Raw genomic sequence first — 18,437 nt, forward strand, 5'->3', positions numbered from 1 at the left:
CATTAAAGCAGATTCGAGCAATAGTTTACAGTATTTTATTTTGATGGGTGGTGCTTTGTGAAGGAGGAAGAAAAAGTGATGGTATCAGATAATTTACTGTAGTGCAGAAGCTCTGGTACTGCAGTGACATCTGTGTTCTGCTTGCTCACCATTGTTGGGAGTACTGTGTAGACTGAACAAACACAGCATGTGCGGTGCATAAGATCATCTTGCCTTGCAGTCCTTTGAGTGCTAACGGTTGAAAATATCGCTACATAAACACATTAGTTGCTTTGTGCAATAGTGAATCAAAAGATTTATTGCCTAGTCTTTTGAATAACACTTAACAGGGACTTCCAGTATTTTTACATTTCTGAAAACAACAAACATGTTGACTCACCGTGTATCTGTTCTCAGTCTTGGTGCTATATTGCTCTTTCTTTACATGCTGACAATGACAGTGAATTCTTTCATCAGGCACTGGGGTAAAAAAAAAAAAAAAAGATGGCATTAGCAAGTTCAGAAACAGACATTGAGCTTCAAAAGTCATTTTTTGATTAAAATGTTTTGAATTGTAAGCCTTCAAACTGTAACTTTAAATAGGTGAACCTGAGTTTCTTTGAGCATGCTACAGAACAAAGCAATACACACTTGGATTTTTTTCAACAAAAGTGTGATTACACAAGTTGTGTATGCTATTTCTGCCATTTAGCAATAGACTGTCATAACTGCATTGTGTTTGCGTGCATAACACACCCAGAGGTTCACCGGACCCTGTCAGGGCTGATGGTGTTACAGACACATCACTCTGGCCCTCTTCCATTGTGCTGTGCTTTTGCCCGTCTCTCTATGGAACCACCAAAGTCAAATGACAAACTATCTCACACAAGTCAACACCAAGCCCACGCACTGACCTAGTCATATCCAACACACAGCATTCACAAAGCAAGGTGGCAATGGCCGTATATACTGCAGTGATCAGCTCTGCTTTGGGTTGGGGACAGATGCTTACTGTAATGCTCTGCTTGGCTTTGGTGGCCAACCTACGGTCCAGTGCATTTTGTCGGCGCCGAGCCTCCCAGTGCATTGCAGACATCCTACACTGCTTAGCGAAAGGCCTGCGAGGGGGATGGATTTATATGACTGTTCAACAGAAAGTAACATGAGAGTCTCCATTTCCTGATTAATGTAATTCAAGCTCAGATGCTGAGAGGTGTCTATTGTTATGCCATACATGGAGAATCATGAGAGGAGGAAGGGAAAAAACCTGATCAGATTTGTCAATATAAAGCACAAAACTACATTTAAACCATGACCCTGGCTTAAGTATTAATTTGGTTCAAGAAAATCATTTCAGAGTTGAAAATGATGCTATTGAACCAATTTCCTTGGACTGTAGGCTACTAGTAAAACAAGTTCTGTAGCCTAGTGATGGTAGACTTAAATGATTAAAAATAACATTGCAGCCACATTAAAAATATGTAAGCCTGACATTAAAAATTAATTACACTCAAATGCAAACCTTCATAAAAAACCTAATCACTTCTAACAACCTGATACTCCAAAGGAAAGGTATTTTTAAACCTAATGTGGACTCACCAACATTAGCCTTTTTCAGTCTGCACTGGCTCCAGTCTGCCGTGTTCTTTGACGGCTCGTGCGCTCCATAGCAACTTTCCAAACAACAAAGGAAGACGCTTAAGCGAATGACGACAGATCGTGACGTCACACACGTTCTTGCCGGTCATAAGGAAACTGCAGTAGCTAATTCCTTTATACCTCAAACCTCCATGCCGATGAACATAGATTCATCGGTAGGATCTGATGCAAGAGCGCCAAACAAACTCACGATGGCGCCACAGTAGTTAAAATTTAATATCAAGCTTTGCATGTGCCCCACGTACGTTCCAGATCAAAGCTAAGTGAAGTAAACGTAGCTGTGTTTACAATGTCGTGTTGCATTGGACTGACCTGAAGATAGTACATTTCTTATCTCTTTATCTTTTTCTGCTAACTCCTGAAAAAGATAAAGTATCCGTGTGGTTAAATTATTATTATTACACAAACCATGTAATTGAAGTGACCTAAAAAAAATATTTTCTAGTTTCATTACATTTATGCGCGGAAAGTAGGTACAGCGAAGTCACCGACCACGAAACGCAATGCAGTCGACCACTAGATGGAGTTGCGACGGGAGGAGGGAAGCATGGTGACGTCACATGCAAATTGATCTAGCGCTTACGCGCTCGCCTCCTGTCTGCTGCTTCTTGTTGGAGAGAGAGGTAACAGGCTCTCTAGGCGCAGAAAATGATTACTGTTTCGAATCGAAGAGTCGAATGGATCTTAACATTTATATAGATTAAAATGCCGATTTGCCGTTCATGAGACAAAAGTCATCTGGGTAAGCAGTTTTGTACCGATTTGATTTATAAAGCGTCGCCGGCAAATATCACGTCCTATAGCGTAAAGAGTGCTGTGCTGCGGTTTTCTCTCATTTAGATTCTATGTATCTCTGACAACAAAACCAACGTTTTTCAGTTTTAGCGTGATATATGGTAAGATAACGCTTTCTTGTGTAAATGGTTCCATGTAATTTACAGTAAGGGTAAGTAAATTAAAAAACTTAAAACTTCACTTCTTCAGCTTAGTCTATGGGGCAGTCTGTTTTATAATAACTAACATACGTTACGTGTAAAATAACATATTCCAGCATTTCCCTAAAATTATATGATGTCCAGACATTTTTTAAATGATAGCTTTAGGTGTTGGACGTCAGTTGATTTTATTCCTTTGGTTTATATTGTTTATATAAATACCAGTTTGTTTGTATTGAAAATAAGGCTTAAACACAGCCCTAAGCTTTCTTAAACAATTAGTTGAGACATATGCTGCCCTAAGAAATCCATTTCTGTTTAGCAGTCTTACAGATTAGGCGCAGCAAATACACATGGAGACAGCGTAAATTCTCTTAATTACATGGCCAGTCACCTACGTTTTCCCAACGAAGGCAAACATATTTTAGTATATATTAGTGTTTAACTATATAGTTTAGTGCTAGTTATTCCACGTACTATGGTGTCACTGTAGCCTACCACAAAACTACATGCTAGGACAACAGTTAGGATTTTACTGTAAACTGCAAAAGTGCTAGAGTGGTCCTTTACAGTATCGGTAGTGAAAAAATAAGAATCAAATCTGTATTTGTTTTTACAGTGATGCTCTGCTATCTGTTTCTTTAAACTCTTATACCAGAGGATTGTAATTAAAGTGGCGACCCCCTCTTTTACATGAGGACTGTTGGAAATCTCTTTCAGGCATGTTTGATAGTAACCAGCTGTTGTGTTTGCTTTTATTAGGTTCAACACTGTGCTTCTGGTCTCATTGCCCCTCTGTCTGCCTCCAGTTCTTTTGAAGTAGGTGCAAATGCCAAACACTTAAAGCCACATCCACGGGTCTGCTGCCTCTCACAAGGGAGTGAGAAAATCAAATTGCCATGGGAAACCAACTGACAGACATGGCTCCCAACACACCGTTCCTTCCTAACTTCCAGTCTCTTCATGTGGTGGTTATTGGACTGGACTCTTCTGGCAAAACCTCCCTCCTTTACAGACTCAAGCTGAAGGAATTCGTCAAAACCATTCCAACTAAGGGCTTTAACACAGAGAAGATCAAAGTGCCAGTGGGCAACGGCCGCGCCATCACGTTCCAGGTGTGGGACGTGGGTGGCCACGACAAGCTGCGGCCTCTGTGGAAGTCGTACACACGCCGCACCGATGGTATGGTCTTTGTGGTGGACTCCACGGAAGCCGAGCGCATGGAGGAGGCCAAGGTGGAGCTGCACAAGATCACACGCACGTCAGAGAACCAGGGTGTGCCCGTGCTCTTGCTGGCTAACAAACAGGATCTTCCGGCCGCGCTGGCTGTCAGCGAGGTGGAGAAGGTTCTGGCTGTGCACGAACTGAGTGCCAACACCCTGCACCATGTGCAAGGATGCAGCGCTGTTGATGGGCAGGGTCTGCAGCAGGGCCTGGAGAAACTGTACGAGATGATCCTCAAAAGGAAAAAGATGGTGCGGCATGGCAAGAAGAAGAGATGAGCAGCTTAGGGCACCCTTTTAAGACTCGGTTATGCCTCCTGTGAACCCCTGCGATGGTCTCTGTATTATTGTGGGATTTGGCAGCGATTTGCTGAACAAAGGAATTGTTCCAGATGGCCCTGAGGTCAGGAGAAAATGGATTTGACCTTTATGTGTCACAGTATTGAACTGCTTTCTTCCATGCCTAGTATTGCTGTGCAGCAGCCCTTTGTATCTGAGGAATTATATGCGATAGGTCTGATCTGTAGCATCAACAGAATTTAAACGTATTTCTTTTGTTCATATATTTTGTCCTCTAGAAATCAAATAGACTGAATTGAGGACCATAGCTGGCAACATATAGATTTTTCTTTCAGAGGCACCTCAAACAAAGCCTTGTGTTTTAGTTTTGTTGGACAGATTGCCAGTGCGGATATAAAAAAGACTGTATAAAATGTTTAGGCTAAAGTATTTGTGGATTTAACATCCAAAGCAGCGAGTGTTCACACTTCTGAGGTCAAGTTTATGTTGGGAAACCTGATTGTTTTTACATGCTGTAAATAGTTTTTTTTTGTAATGCTGAGAAATTAATAAATTATAGATAACTTTGACACAAATTATGTGTAAACAGACATCTTATGTGTAAACAGACATTCATTATAAGAAATTGTGATTTTGTCTTTCAATATTGTCACAAATGTTGGGAAAAGCAGTTTCAGTCTATGGCACTAAGATATGGAGAGGAATTCTGGCTAGGTGATAATTAGAGCGACCAGTGAACCCTTATCCTTCCCCCTACATATGTGTTACATATTTATTACATGTGTTGTCAAAGGATAATTTTCATTTAGCTGACACTTTTATCCAAAGCAACTTACAATTATGACTGAGTACAACTTGAGCAATTGAGGGTTAAGGGCCTTGCTCAGTTGCCCGGCAGTGGTAACTTGGCATTGGACCCACAATCTTCCAATTACAAGTCAAGCACCTTAACCACTGAGCAACCACTGAATAGCTCAGTGCTGTCATCTGCTGCTAGGACATTTACCTTACCTAACATCGATATGAACACTCAGATGTGTTCTTGGGTGATGAAATCTTACACCAAAATAGCAGCCTGCTCAAACCTACTTGTAGATGCAGTGCTTTGATGATGTCATTGCTGGCCTGTGAGAATGTTCCAAAGCTCTGACCAGCTGTAAGAATGTCCGGTGTCATTTTATGTCTCATCGAAGACATTTTTAAAACTTTAAAAATTTTTTTTTAAAGTGCAAGAATAGTTTTTTTATTCTGCTACTGTCCTCTGGTCCATTGTACATTAATGTTACAGCAAATGAGCCCCAACCCCCACTAGAGCTCAGTAAGACACCAAATCCATTTACTTTACTCTTAACTTCCCAGTGTGGCAGCTGCTTCAGGCTTGATTGGATTAATCAGTGATCTGGTTCTGGGCTAAGAAAGCTGCAGTGGGGAAATAAAGCAAGATTGATTTATTCCACTGGGCTTTTTTTTTTAAGTTTGCGGGAGTAACGTCAAGGGACCTCTTGTGCCAGTAAGTGGATGACCTGTAATTTGCCTTCTGGATTAATTTATCCATCCAATATCTCAAGGTTTCTTTATATTCCCTGAATGAACACATGCTCTTGAGTCATATTACTGTCTGTTATGCACGCAAATATAGCTTATTATTCGGAATTGCCCAATGTGAGGCAGTATTAAAAATTTCATTTTGGAAAAAAATGAGAACAGTTGAACACAGTCACTACCATTACTGCCTCACATCGGTCAAGTCCCATTATGTCTCAGCTTCACTGAAAGCGCTACCACTGTCCACTGCTAAGCACTAATGATTTTATTGATCACTTCAGTCTTCATCCAGCCTTTGGCATTGATAATTGTTCTCAATCATTGTAACCTCTGGCTGTCTGTATGATTTGAGACAAGAAGGCAGTTGAAGGATGTAAAGCCAAATGGCAGAGCTAGACTTGGGAACAATGGCATTTTACCTATCTTGCTCTCTCAATGTTATCTGAAGAATGCAGGATAAGGGACAGGCACCCCGATGAGCTGCTTAATTAAGATGAGGAACTGTGTTGTAAGGCCGAAAACAAGCAAGAATCCACCATTTGCCCTGCTGGGAAGCCAAGCTTTTGTGCTAATTCTGGAGATGGAATTTCTATGCAATTTACATAGAAATATGCAAAAGATTCACGCATCATTGACCTGAAAGAACCACAAAGCCATATATCTTGACAACTTCAAGTCTCCAAAATAAAGCATTTAGAGTCATGCAAAAAATCTCTCCAAAATACTTTAAATTGCTCATGTCCTCTCGGTTCAGTGAAGCAGTCATGACGAGAAGAGATGAGATGTGAGATCCCTGATAATGAACTGGTTCTGCTAGTAGAACAGTACTGCATTTTGCACACAATTACAGAGCCTCAGGAGGTACTCCCACACACACACACACACACGCAAACACACACCCCTTTGCATGACACATGCTGTCCAGGATCCAATATGGAACACCCAAAAATCTGGCCATCACAAAACGTTGTGTAAACACATCCCAGACGAATTCGCCATGGAATTTTAACAGCGTGGCTGATATCTTTGACTAATTGCTCTAGAGTGAGGGCTTTGTGGGAGCCAGAACGGCCCTGAAGTGTTCACGCTTCCATCTCGCCATTTAGATGGGAGTAGTGAGGGAGGAAGAGGAATGGTGCCGTCAAAAAGCAAACAATACTTCGACCAGCAAGTTCCTCCCTGCCCAGCAAAATTAGTTTAATTACCTGAAATGGAATCAGAGCAGTATACCAGACATGATCATTTCCTCTTGAGTTTCATGTCTTCCTTAGTGTTGCTTACTGGTGGAATCAGCTGTCACATGGTGACTGGAATAAAATAAGAGAGCCTTAGGCACAACAGAGACTAAACTGGGGAATCACAGGTTGTCAGGTGTTCTTCAAACATGCACGATGGACAGGGTCCCCTGGTGTTCCAATCCTCTCGTCAATACACCTCATTTCTGCTTCATTCATAGAGTGTGAAACCTCACAATATGAGAAGTCTTTTTGATAAACATCCCTCACAACCCCCCATTTCTTACCGTAAACAGTCGAAATGGGAAATGTTATTACAAATAACATTTATGCACTAAACAATAGCTGTTAACAGCTGATTATGCACAGCTGTTAAAGACTTTGTTATAACTGTTTTAGTTTAGAGGGCAAAGGCATCAAAAGCTTCTGTCCCAGGATGCAATGCAGGCTTCATTCAAGCAGCAATTCCACATGTTACAAAGGAGGCATAGGTACTGGGGGAGCCCCCTTCTGCAGAAAAACTGGCTACTTAAATGAGCCAGATGTTTTTATTTATCACCACAGCAACTGCCAGACTGTAACCAGGGGTGACCTCTGAGAGATCGCCAAGAGCTTTTAATTGCCTTTGTGGCCCAGTATTTATTTCATGAGGAGTGAAGTGGGGGCACTGGAGGACACAGGCAGTATGTGTGAATTCTGTAAATATGCATCGGCCCTACTGAGATTTGACAAGGTAAACCGACTGTGGCTAGCACTATTGCCATGTGTCAGGTTTGTACCAAAGTGTGTGCATGTTAATTTGGAAGGACCCAGATAAGGCTGCTCTAAACGGGTGTGCTCAGGCTTCGCGAGTGCATGCTTGTCATAAAGGCTCTCTGTGTGGGTGATGTCAGAGTGTTTATCACACAAGGCAGGGATCTGGCTAGCCATTATTTCCTCCGGACCATAAAGCTGCCAGGGCTGTTGAAGTGGGGGTTGGCCTGAGGAGCAGAGACGAAGCGAGAGGGGCAATCAGTGAGAATCCCAGAGCCAACTAGCGTGGCTCGTAAATCTGAGTGCTTATTCAAAGGGGTTTGCAGAGGAGCGAACTGCAGTGCAGTCTCGCTCTCCCTGGAGGCCCTGGACAACACCCTGATCCAGAAGTGCTGCTGTACCCAAAAAACTGCCGACACCTCCTAGCTATGAATAGGAAGTTTTAACGACAGGGTGGAGCTCTAAACATTCTCTATTTAATTACACTAGAACAAGATTGTTTCAGTATTTGAATCTACTAGAATCTTTTTGTTTGCTCTTTGAAAGTTATGAGTGGAACAAAATATTACAAATATCTTTTAATTGTGAAGACCTTTTTTAAGATTATTATGAATCACTCAAAATTTTTTTGTACTTAGTCTGATTCAATATTCAGAGGGCTTTTCAAGAATGATGATCTCCTTTATTAAAAGCAAATACCACAATACTAAATAATTCAGTCAGGGGTTCTGAGTGGGCCAGTATTTTTTCATTAAAGTTGTAATGAACATCTCTTGGACAGTTAATATGCCATTAAATATATGCATGTTTATTTATTTATTTATTTTTTTTGCATCATACCCTTGACGTGTCATCACTAGCCTTATTACAAGCACACTCCATAGAGCTGGGAGCAAATAATAGCTTACTCCCTTGGCAATTTCATTGTTTGGCACAGGAAGTGAATTGCTCCTTTTGAGAATTCTGCCTTTTGCTTTCAGGGTCCTAAAATACATTTGGCAGGTGCAGTTGTTTTGATGACCTTACAGTGTAGTTGCCTTTTTTCGTTTGGGTGACTTTTATTCTCTGGGTCTTGTTTGCTCCTGTTTGTGTGGCACATGTGGACATCCAGACCCACTCTCTGATGAGCCAAAACAAGCAAAAATGTTTTCTAGTGTTTGTTGTGGTTTTATCTGCACCCTTCCTCTCTAGGGTCCCGTGATTTTGTGCCAGGATTACACATCATCTCATCTGCCCAGGCATCTCCGGACTTGTGCTGTAGGGATTAATGCAGCCTTGTGAATATGAGTTGCTTCCCAAGCCTTGGGTTTAGTCCCAGTGTGGCTCTGAAAATGCCTGCCAGCTGATTCTAGCCGATTTGCCACTATATTTAAACATTTTCAGTTGTTGTTGAGATGGAGGATCCAGAGGTATGAAATGAAAACAAAAACCATGTCACTTTGAACCTCAAAAACTATTTCTGAGTGTAACATAATGTGTCAGTTAAGATCAATTAGTTCTGAATGCTTTCATGTAAATAGATAAGTGCTGTGTGCATGTTCACTAGACATGGCATAATTTCAGTGGAGTGTATGTCCTGCAAAACACAATATTGGTTTCATTAAGGTAATGAGCACAGCTTGATTTTGGCTGAGTATCATAAATGAGAATTGTCTTAGTCAGCAGACCTACAGAAGCCCTAATGAAATAACCTCATTATAACATAGTGTATTTTTACACTAGCCACACTCCCACTGTGCTCCTAAAGAGATACTTTATGAGTATGCACTTAAACAATACACAATGTCTGACTTCTAATCATGAACAGTATTAATACTTTTCATGAAGGCATTCAGACAGATGACATGAACCTAATAATATTTGGCCAACAGATTGTATGAGTGACTGTAATAACTTGGCAGTTGCATTACGTGACTGCAAACATGTAGATGGGTAACTGGCGGTTAGAATAGGATGAATGTACAGTATTATCAGTTTAACATAGTAGAAAAAAGAAACGTACTATGAGCATGTTTTTTTTTTTAAATAGTTTTGAATTTCTGAGATCAATCTCATGTTTTCCTCTATTGGTATGTTGCCTGGCTGCTGTTCTGTTCTGATAGTAAAGAGGTGTAAGTGTTGGTGGGTGATCTCTTGCACCCCTGCACTGCTCATGGTAGAACATTCCAGGCTGATAAATAGGATAAATATGCGTCTGTGAAGGGTGGAGCCTCTCAGGCAGCTTTTCCTGTCCACCCATGCGCTGAGTGCTCTGGCTTTGCAGCTTGTATCAGAATGTGCCTTTATTGCTCAACCAGTTGTCAGAGCTGGCTGAGTGGAGCCATGTTGAGAGAGAGAGAGAGAGAGAGAGAGAGAGAGAGAGAGAGAGAGAGAGAGAGAGAAAGGGAGGGAAGGTAAGGCACATGTCCAGCCAAGCCCACGTGAGCGTGGGAGCTCGTGTGGAATATCTGCCCATCAGCATGTAGAGAGAGGGCCTCTGTGTTTTGTTTTTTTTTACTGGGAGAATGGTCTTTAGGGACACTCATTCTAGCACCTTTACAATACAAATCACACCAATTTTAGTATCTTCTTACATCAGATGCCATGCAAGGAGCTGAGATTTGTGGGGCTTGCATGGAAGTCCAGAATTTATTTTCACTGGCATCTAAGTATTGATTACATTAAAGGCAAGATATTCAATGTATGGTTCTGTAAAATAAATGACTCAGAACCTTTGATTAAAGAGACTGTAAACTGGACTTTTCTCTGTTCTACTCTTCTTGGTCTTCACACACGTATCATTTACAAAGGCCTCCCCTAATCAAAAGAGAAAGAATTACTTCAAGTCTGGCAGCAATAACCTTTTCACATGAGCAGCTGGCAGCCTCTCTAGGTGAATGTTCAGGTAACGGTTAATCATGGGCTTTGTGGGGCTGTATTTAGTCTGGGGACTGGGAACCAGTCAGCGATCCTCATACGGCTGCGGGCAGCGAGGGAGACCCACGCAAAGTGAATCTGGCATTTATTCCCGAGCTCAAAACAAACACATCCACAGAGCCCTCTTTGTTCATCCCAGCTCTGTCTGCCCTTTCGTGGACTTTGTAGTGTTGACTTCCTGACTCCATTCTTTGCCTGCCTCACTGAGTTGTCCTGAACGGGATTTGCTGAGGTAGCCTCCTGCTTTCGTTCAGACCTAAGAATTGATCTCACACTTTGGAGCCAAAGTTTGCTGTTGACCAAGACTATTGTAGAGAAACAATGGAAGATCACAAACTTGGAGGTTATTAAAGCTGTAACACTAAAGTTATACATTCAGTAGTCATCCCATTATCCCTAGCTCCACCCAAAGATGACCAAAGGACACATAAAGTAACTAAGCTGCAGGTACTGTTCTATTTTCTCATTACTTGGCTCTAATGCTTTCCATTATGCATAAACCAGTACATTCTCTGTCACTCTTCATTATGCTTAAACCAGTACATTCTCTGTCACTCTCCATTATGCATGAACCAGTACATTCTCTCTCACTCTGATAATTGCCATTTTAGGAGGTAAACTAATTTCATCCTCCTTTAACAAGATCCCACAAGTGAAACTATGACTCAAATAATTGTTCCATTTGTGCAGGCAGCTTCAGGGTTTCTTTTCAGTGGGGCAAAATGTTTTGAGTTTTAATGAGCCTTTTGCAGATGTGCATCAGATATCAATAAAATTCAGATACTTTCTGAAGTATTATTCAAGAAATCCTAAACATCAAGGAGAATATTTTGTTTAGCATATAAAAGCTTTCCAATCCCCTGCAAGAGGATGCAACATAGAAACATGATCTAATTTTAATTAGGCCCTATAGTGCTAAATTGGCATCCTATCTAACTTTTATACTTACACCAGCTACCAATGTGCAAAGTAGGATTTAATTTTAAATTTGAGATCTTGATAAATATGCAACCACAAGAGGAAAAAAGTAAGCTCATATTAAATTTCAGTGATTACACAGGCCCAGCATATAAATAGTATGAATTGAAAGAAGCCAGTTAGAAGCTAACTATAGGAGGTCCCATATTTTCTTAATTTTATGTGGTAGAGTATGCTGCCACAACAACACAAAGGTAAAAATCTTCCGCAATGAGACAGGTTTGCTTATAGCGGTCATTTTCATTTTGTGGCATGTTAGAAATATTAAAAGCATTCTGAGTATGCTTGATATTTGACCCTCACATCTCTCTGGTGGTGCCCTCTGAATCTCTTTAAATCCCACATAACAATGCAGTGCATGGCATTCGTAGTAAGTCTTTGATGATGTTAGCTGAAAGAGCACAGGTCAGTGGTTACTATAAATCCTCCATGGCAGTGAAGTTGCACAGAATAGAAGACAATGTATGCTGTACTCTCTCTCTCTCTATGTCCCTTTGGGTGTACATGTGTGTGATCTACTTCTAGTGGCTGACTGCCCATGCGTGCAGGGTAAGCTGTACCTGAGGGCCACTGTCTCCCTGCTCGGCACCTTTCCCTCATTAAGCCATTGTGGAAAGTGGCATAGAGTGCGTCACACTAACAAATGAACAATATGGCACTTTGTTTCCAGGTGATAGTTGAAAACAACAGAGAAAGACGCATCTTTTTTTTTTATAGAGAGGTTCTCTATCACAGAACCATTGCATGTTTTTGTAGACACAATAAAGGCATTCCTCTGATCGTGACCTTCAAATATACTCCTGGCATGTAATCCATGTATACTCGCACAAAGTTCATGGGAAATACGGAAGCATAAAAACACGGCCTGTTAAAACTGCATGTGAGATTTGATGATCTTTTTGCCTCTGTTCATCGCCCCCTCCTGCTCACAGAGTCCCATACAGTATGTAGGTCAGCATTAATGCATGCAGCACCCGTGCTAGCGACAGCAGCGTCTGCCAGGGGGGCAGCCTGCCATCAGAAAGCGATGTCGTGACTATTAGAGGACACGTGTCGGAGTGACGCGAGGCTGTGCAGGATGGGATGAGGCTGAGGGCTTGCAGCTTTGTGGAGAGCAAGTGCTGTCAGGGAGGCGAATATAAAGGACATTGGGGACTGTGAGATATTACCGATGTAAAAGGCAGGGCCGGATGGCATGGCGGAATGGGGGAAGAGCAGCTGCACTAAAGCCTACCGCGTGCTCCCCTGGCAGCCGTACACACTTTACTGCATTGCAGAGAAAAACGGGTGGGGGGGGGGGCAGAGGGGGATGAGACATGCACGCACTCACAGAAGCACTCTCAAAGTCAGCACACCTTCTGCACTCCTGCATGTCTTGGATCAGTGAGGGGTGTGCTGCAGATGAATTATTCACACGGACAGTCTTTGGGTCTTAATTACCAAAGCCAAATCAAATTGAACCAAGGGGGTTTTATTTCAGTAAATAGGCTCAAGGTTGGTCCAACTTCTAAATACTTTAGCGCGCACACGCACACACACACACACACACACACACACACACACACACACACACACACACACACACACACACACACACACACATAGGTAACAATGTGACCCTGAAGAGGCTCAGTGTTCTGACCCTGACCTCCCCTCTGAGCTCCTCCAGACCACATGTGGGATGAGGTTTCCCCAGAATGTGGCTAATCCCATTGATTCTCTGTAAGAAGCCTAGCCATGGCTTCTTTTGGTAGTTTAACCTCATCTGATCCTGCAGAGCAAGGTTAAACTAATGCATGCTGTGTGGGAAGAACTGTGGGTGCTCAGTCCTAACTGGCTTATTTGACTTATTAGCCAAATTTACTCAAGCTCACTTTTGCCATTTGTATACAAAGAGAGGTTGGAGCTGTCAAAATTGCATATATGTATTACAATGCGTAAAAAAATACTACATACTAATTATACACAAACACACACACACACACACACACACACACACACACACACACACACACACACACACAAGATTTTAGCAATTAGAATGATTGTGGAATAGTAATCATGGCACTACAAAGATGATAAATATCACAGTGTATGGCAGGACTGCCCAGCAACTCTGCCAGGGTCAGGCAGCCAGACAGCTCGGCATGGGTCAGGCAGGCAGACAGGCTCTGGAAGGGGGCATGTGCAGGAGCCGTGCGAAGAGGCATCTGCGTGTCGCCTCCAGCTGACAACTCCCTTCTGGCCAGAATCAAGGCCAGCTGAGTGCCGAGTCATTCGATTTCAAACAAAAACACGTGGCATGAGTTTCTCAGAAGTAGGCTCACGCCTAATCTGCCCAGTAACAGTAGTGTGCATTGGGCGAGTGAGCAGGGAGCTGGGAGACGTGGCGAAGGCAGGGGAGGAGGCGGCCACTAGAAAAAACATCCACCGAAAGCTAAAGATAGCGCCACTCTTAGACACGCCAGTGCCGGGCTCTCACAAGGTTAGCGCACGCACCGGGGCTCTCTCTTCCACACGGGCAGCAGACAGGGCAGGCCCACTGAATGGACAGAATGAGGACTAGCAGACAAGACCTGACTCTGATGAAGAGACTGAGCTGTGCTGCCCAGTGGCAGAATGGGAATACTCACACAATATTAGATTTGGTGTATGCATCTATGCATAATAATCTGTCGCTCTACATTTGATTCCTTATTCATAAAAAGTATAACCATATTCATATTCGATTTCTGAGCTATAAACAGAACAAAACAGTAATGAATTGTCTATTTCCCCCTACCGTTCAATATGTTAGTTATTTCGTACATAAAATGTGTAGTAAAATGAGCATGTGACATAAATGTGACACCAAGTGGAAACACATTAGCATTTGCTTTGCCTGCTCATAGACAAATTGCTCAAGTAAATGGGAGATTCATTTATATAACATAACCTATAGTAATGCACTTCTCCTATTGCTATAATGGGAACTACAGACTGACTCCATAGAGTAGAAAAAAGTGAAAGTTCATGATATTCACAATGGTTTTTAATAGCCTAAAATTGCTCCTTGAACCCACAGAAGAGATTAATGTTGTTCTTTTCATGTGCCTTTGTATGTGCCAAGAAATAAGAACCCATATTCAACCTGGTCTTAGCGTGAGATTAGGTTATATAAGTACTTGCGTGGACTGGTCACTACAGCTCACAGTGCCTGTTCAGGTTACAGACGTGTCCACAGCATGTATGCCAAGTCCCAGCTTGAGAGCAGCCCAACCGCAGACCAAAAGTAGGCTGAAATTAGGAGAAACAGCACACTGTTCCATTTTTTTTCTCCCATTTTGGGCATCATCTTCAAATGCGTGTACAGTCCACTTCACTGCTTTGGCTAAACATAGAACTCACCTCATACTAAACCCCTGAACAGCAGCACTCTGTTCATAATACTGTTTCTAATGCTGTGAGAAGTCTGAAATCAGTGTCTAGGTTTGCATTGCTGTTGCCCAGGTGAAAGACCCTGCTGACCTCTTCATTGAAGCTCCCTCAGCGATTCTAAGACACGTGGCTAAGATAACAGTCCTCACCTTAGCTTCACATGCAATATACCTGTCTAGGCTTGTGTGAAACCATATTTTGTAAAATTTAATCAATGGTGCATATTGACTATCATTTCTGTAAAACCTAAGTCCATTTTTACTCTGTTGTTTCATAAGATTTGTGAACGCCCTTCCTACAACTGTGCGCTTGCTGAATCATTTTTGGTTCAAGACTTGGAGCAACAAAACAAAGACACTAAGAAACATGTAATTGTAGTTTTCTAAGCAAGGACCTGCAATAACACAATCACTGCATCAAGCAACAATCAGACAGGAATACATTTAAAAAAAAGCTTTGTCACAAGCCAAAATCTTTTTTTAAACTCAGCACTGTCTCGGAATAAGGCAAAAGGCACAAACCTAAACATGTGGTTCTCATTTGTTTTAATTTCTCAGTGAGAAAAGCTTCTGTGCTGAAATTACATAACTGTGCTGTGAGGAACAGCTCTCCAAGTGCTCAGGGCCAGTGAACTCATGATGTGGGCAGCGATTTTCTGCGGATGGGACCACAACAGAAAGGCCACCATGCGTGGAGTGACTGCTCGACCTTCTTCAGTCCCACCAGTACATGTTTAACACAAAGCTGCTTCTTTCTTAGCAGCCCTATGCTCCCCTCTAATCTAGAATGGTATTTTTGTCAGAACTTTGATTAATGGGAATAAAACACATAGATGGTATAATATTATTGTTTATGCTGATATACTTGTTCAAATGAAACCATTCAAGAGCAGCCTGTACTTATTGCCTGCCCACACCTGCAGTAATAGTGCTCTGCTGGTTGCCTTTTGTAAAGAGGAGATCCCTCTATTATCAGTGGTAGAAAGGGGCCAGTAAAGGTCTACATCCACACAGCTGTGGTAAATTCTGTGAGTTGATCTCTTTTGCAAACAAACCTAAAGGTAACGAGATTGATGTGACTGATTGTATAGGGAGTGTCACCATATCACAGAGCAAAAACATGAACTGACCTTCTCTAAGACTCTTATCACTCTTATGCTCATGCTTTTGCAGGTATTTGCTTGCCTGGGTGAAAGATGCCATTTATTGCTGTGTGTTGTCAAACAAGATGAAATCCATCTTGCCTAAATGGCACAGAGTGAAAAACATGCTCTTCACAGGCCTTCGTTATACTTAATAATGGATGTCGTCTCCTACTGTGTATGTAATCAGAGTAATTGAAAGTATAGGGGGCAAAAAGAGAGAAGGCACAAGTTGTGAGTCAAGTTATAGCTATGAATATGTAGAGTATGAATAAGTATACATATGGAATATGTACTTCATAATCTAGCAAATTCCACCAGATTACACATCTGGTGACAGTGGTAGCAATCTCAATATAAGAAAATGCTGTGTAAGCTTACCATATTAGATTAGGGGAAACACAGTGTTAGCTAGTCTTGCTTAGAGTGACATTATCAGCCCTGATTTTTGTAATTCACTACTTTGGAAACAAAGAGGTTCAGGTTATAGGCAAAGCTACGTAGTCATAAAGAAGAGCTACTGAGTCTTCTTGGTCTGTTATAGCAATAGCACCCCTCATATATGTTGAAACAAACATCCAATGTGAAAAATTTGATTTCCTGTTCGACATGGTTCGGCAGTGCTAGCTTGAGGACCTGCTGCTGTTATGCTATGCACCAGTAATGAGGGGAGGGGCTGAGAAAGTACACAGAGAATTATGGGATGGAGAACAACAGCAAAGTGTTACATTACAAACAGCATATCAGATCTGACTGAAAGCACAAAAGTAGCATTCTGCTTGGGAAGGGTCTTTAGAAACCTGCTCAAAGCATGGTAAAAAGGGGAAAGGTTACAGCCTTATGCATAGCCACACCTTGATTTTTTTCACAGCTATTACTTATGCAAGGTGTGCTTCCGTGAATTCTTTAACAAGAAAAGCTTGTTCATGCCTTCATACCTACCTGTCCTTTCCATTTTACAACCTCTGGAACAGAAACAATTCAAATGCTACAAATGCCTGAGACTAATAAAACAGCATTATATTTATGCAGCACTTGGTTTGAAAATATATCTTATGACTGTGAGGCCTGTTTCTATGAAAGCAAACAGAAAGTCTAAACAGAGCAGCTTTAGGACAGATGACCTCATCTCAATGACAAACATGGAGGGTCATGACCTCATTTCTCAACTATAGGATTCATGTGGCTGGGTTTTGGCCACCCAGAACAAAACAGCAGTGGTCGTGGGCATCAGTTTACCACTCCCTACTTGTGTCTCGTAAGCCCTACACTTCAGCTCCGTTAAGGCACCTGACCCCCCCCCCCACACACACACACCATATACCTCTGCAAAGTCAGGTTCACGCTCTCCTACTAATGCTGTGAGCCAGCTCCAGGTGCTCGGGCTAGCAGATGGTTATATTATGCATGAGTCACAATTGTGGAGGAGCTGTCTCAGGGGGGCTTTATTGTCTTGGAAGGTCATTAGATAAATATTACCCCAAAAGATGCAGAGAAGACTCAAGTTAGAGAAGACAAGATAGAAAAGTGATCCACAATCCAAGGACAAAGGACAGTGACTAACAGTGTGGTTGAACTGTGCCTTATGTAAGTAAAAATGCAGATTATCCCCCAAATCATACATTTCTCTGGTATATCCTTAGAGGGTGCTGAATAAACTCACTATGCAACATAAAGGTGAGGGTGCCCTCTAGTGTTCAACAAAAGCCATGGACTCTAGATGAAAATGCACATTTTTTCCCAAGCTTCTCCAATCTTTTGAATTTCCCCTTCAGCTTTGTGCACAGCAGAGCGCAACGCACTTAGTGAGAATACAATTAACTTTTTTTTTTACAACCCTGTTGATTCAATTCAGGCCATTCTGTGTGATCTCATGCATGCAGTGCTGCTTAGGGAATAAGATTGAAAATAACTGGACATGACTCCTGTGGCTTGCCGTAGGTTTCTCTTTAGACCAAAACATCTTGTTAGGAGAAGGTCACATGCAACCTGAACAAACACACCTGAGCCCAATCAGTGGCATAAAGTGCATTGTTAGAGCTTGGTATTGCATGTTTGTGGAAAAAATAGAAATACATGAAAACTTCTCTAGAATGTCAAAAGAAATTAGATTTATTCAGATCAAATAGGGATAAGTATAGTTTTTATTTTCTAGTACTAGTATACTTCTATTAGTCATACTACTGCTACTGCTACTACTACCAATAATAATACTTAAAAAAAAGTCTATATACCCTTAGTTAGAGATGGTTACTCAAGTTAACAAGAGTGCAAAAGTTTGTAATGATGAGGTGACTTTTCAGAATGAGTTTTAATATGTCTTTGTCAACAAGAGAGAGAAAGTGAGAGATAGAGT

At 41.7% G+C, this 18,437-nt stretch overlaps 1 protein-coding gene and 2 long non-coding RNA genes across 3 annotated transcripts; 2 read left to right on the forward strand and 1 right to left on the reverse strand.

Annotated features, from left to right (window-relative positions):
- Positions 1-19: 19 nt before the first annotated feature.
- LOC145651332 (uncharacterized) lies at positions 20-1,670 on the reverse strand. Its single transcript, XR_014117220.1, has 5 exons — positions 1,579-1,670; positions 992-1,097; positions 736-826; positions 380-459; positions 20-172 (listed from the first exon to the last, which is right to left on the reverse strand). It is a non-coding gene; the product is annotated as an uncharacterized LOC145651332 (long non-coding RNA).
- Positions 1,671-2,206: 536 nt separating this feature from the next.
- Positions 2,207-4,686, forward strand: arl4d (ADP-ribosylation factor-like 4D). Its single transcript, XM_027006066.3, has 2 exons — positions 2,207-2,380; positions 3,336-4,686. Exon 2 carries the CDS (start codon positions 3,473-3,475, stop codon positions 4,073-4,075), a length of 603 nt encoding a protein of 200 aa, XP_026861867.1. The 5' UTR covers positions 2,207-2,380; positions 3,336-3,472; the 3' UTR covers positions 4,076-4,686.
- Positions 4,687-13,913: 9,227 nt separating this feature from the next.
- On the forward strand, positions 13,914-15,783 carry LOC145651300 (uncharacterized). The gene is made up of 2 exons (XR_014117167.1): positions 13,914-14,008; positions 15,498-15,783. It is a non-coding gene; the product is annotated as an uncharacterized LOC145651300 (long non-coding RNA).
- The last annotated feature ends 2,654 nt before the right edge of the window (positions 15,784-18,437 follow it).

This window comes from Electrophorus electricus, chromosome 15, assembly GCF_041902795.1.
Source record: "Electrophorus electricus isolate QZ-2024a chromosome 15, ASM4190279v1, whole genome shotgun sequence".
In the NCBI taxonomy this organism is placed as follows: domain Eukaryota; kingdom Metazoa; phylum Chordata; class Actinopteri; order Gymnotiformes; family Gymnotidae; genus Electrophorus; species Electrophorus electricus.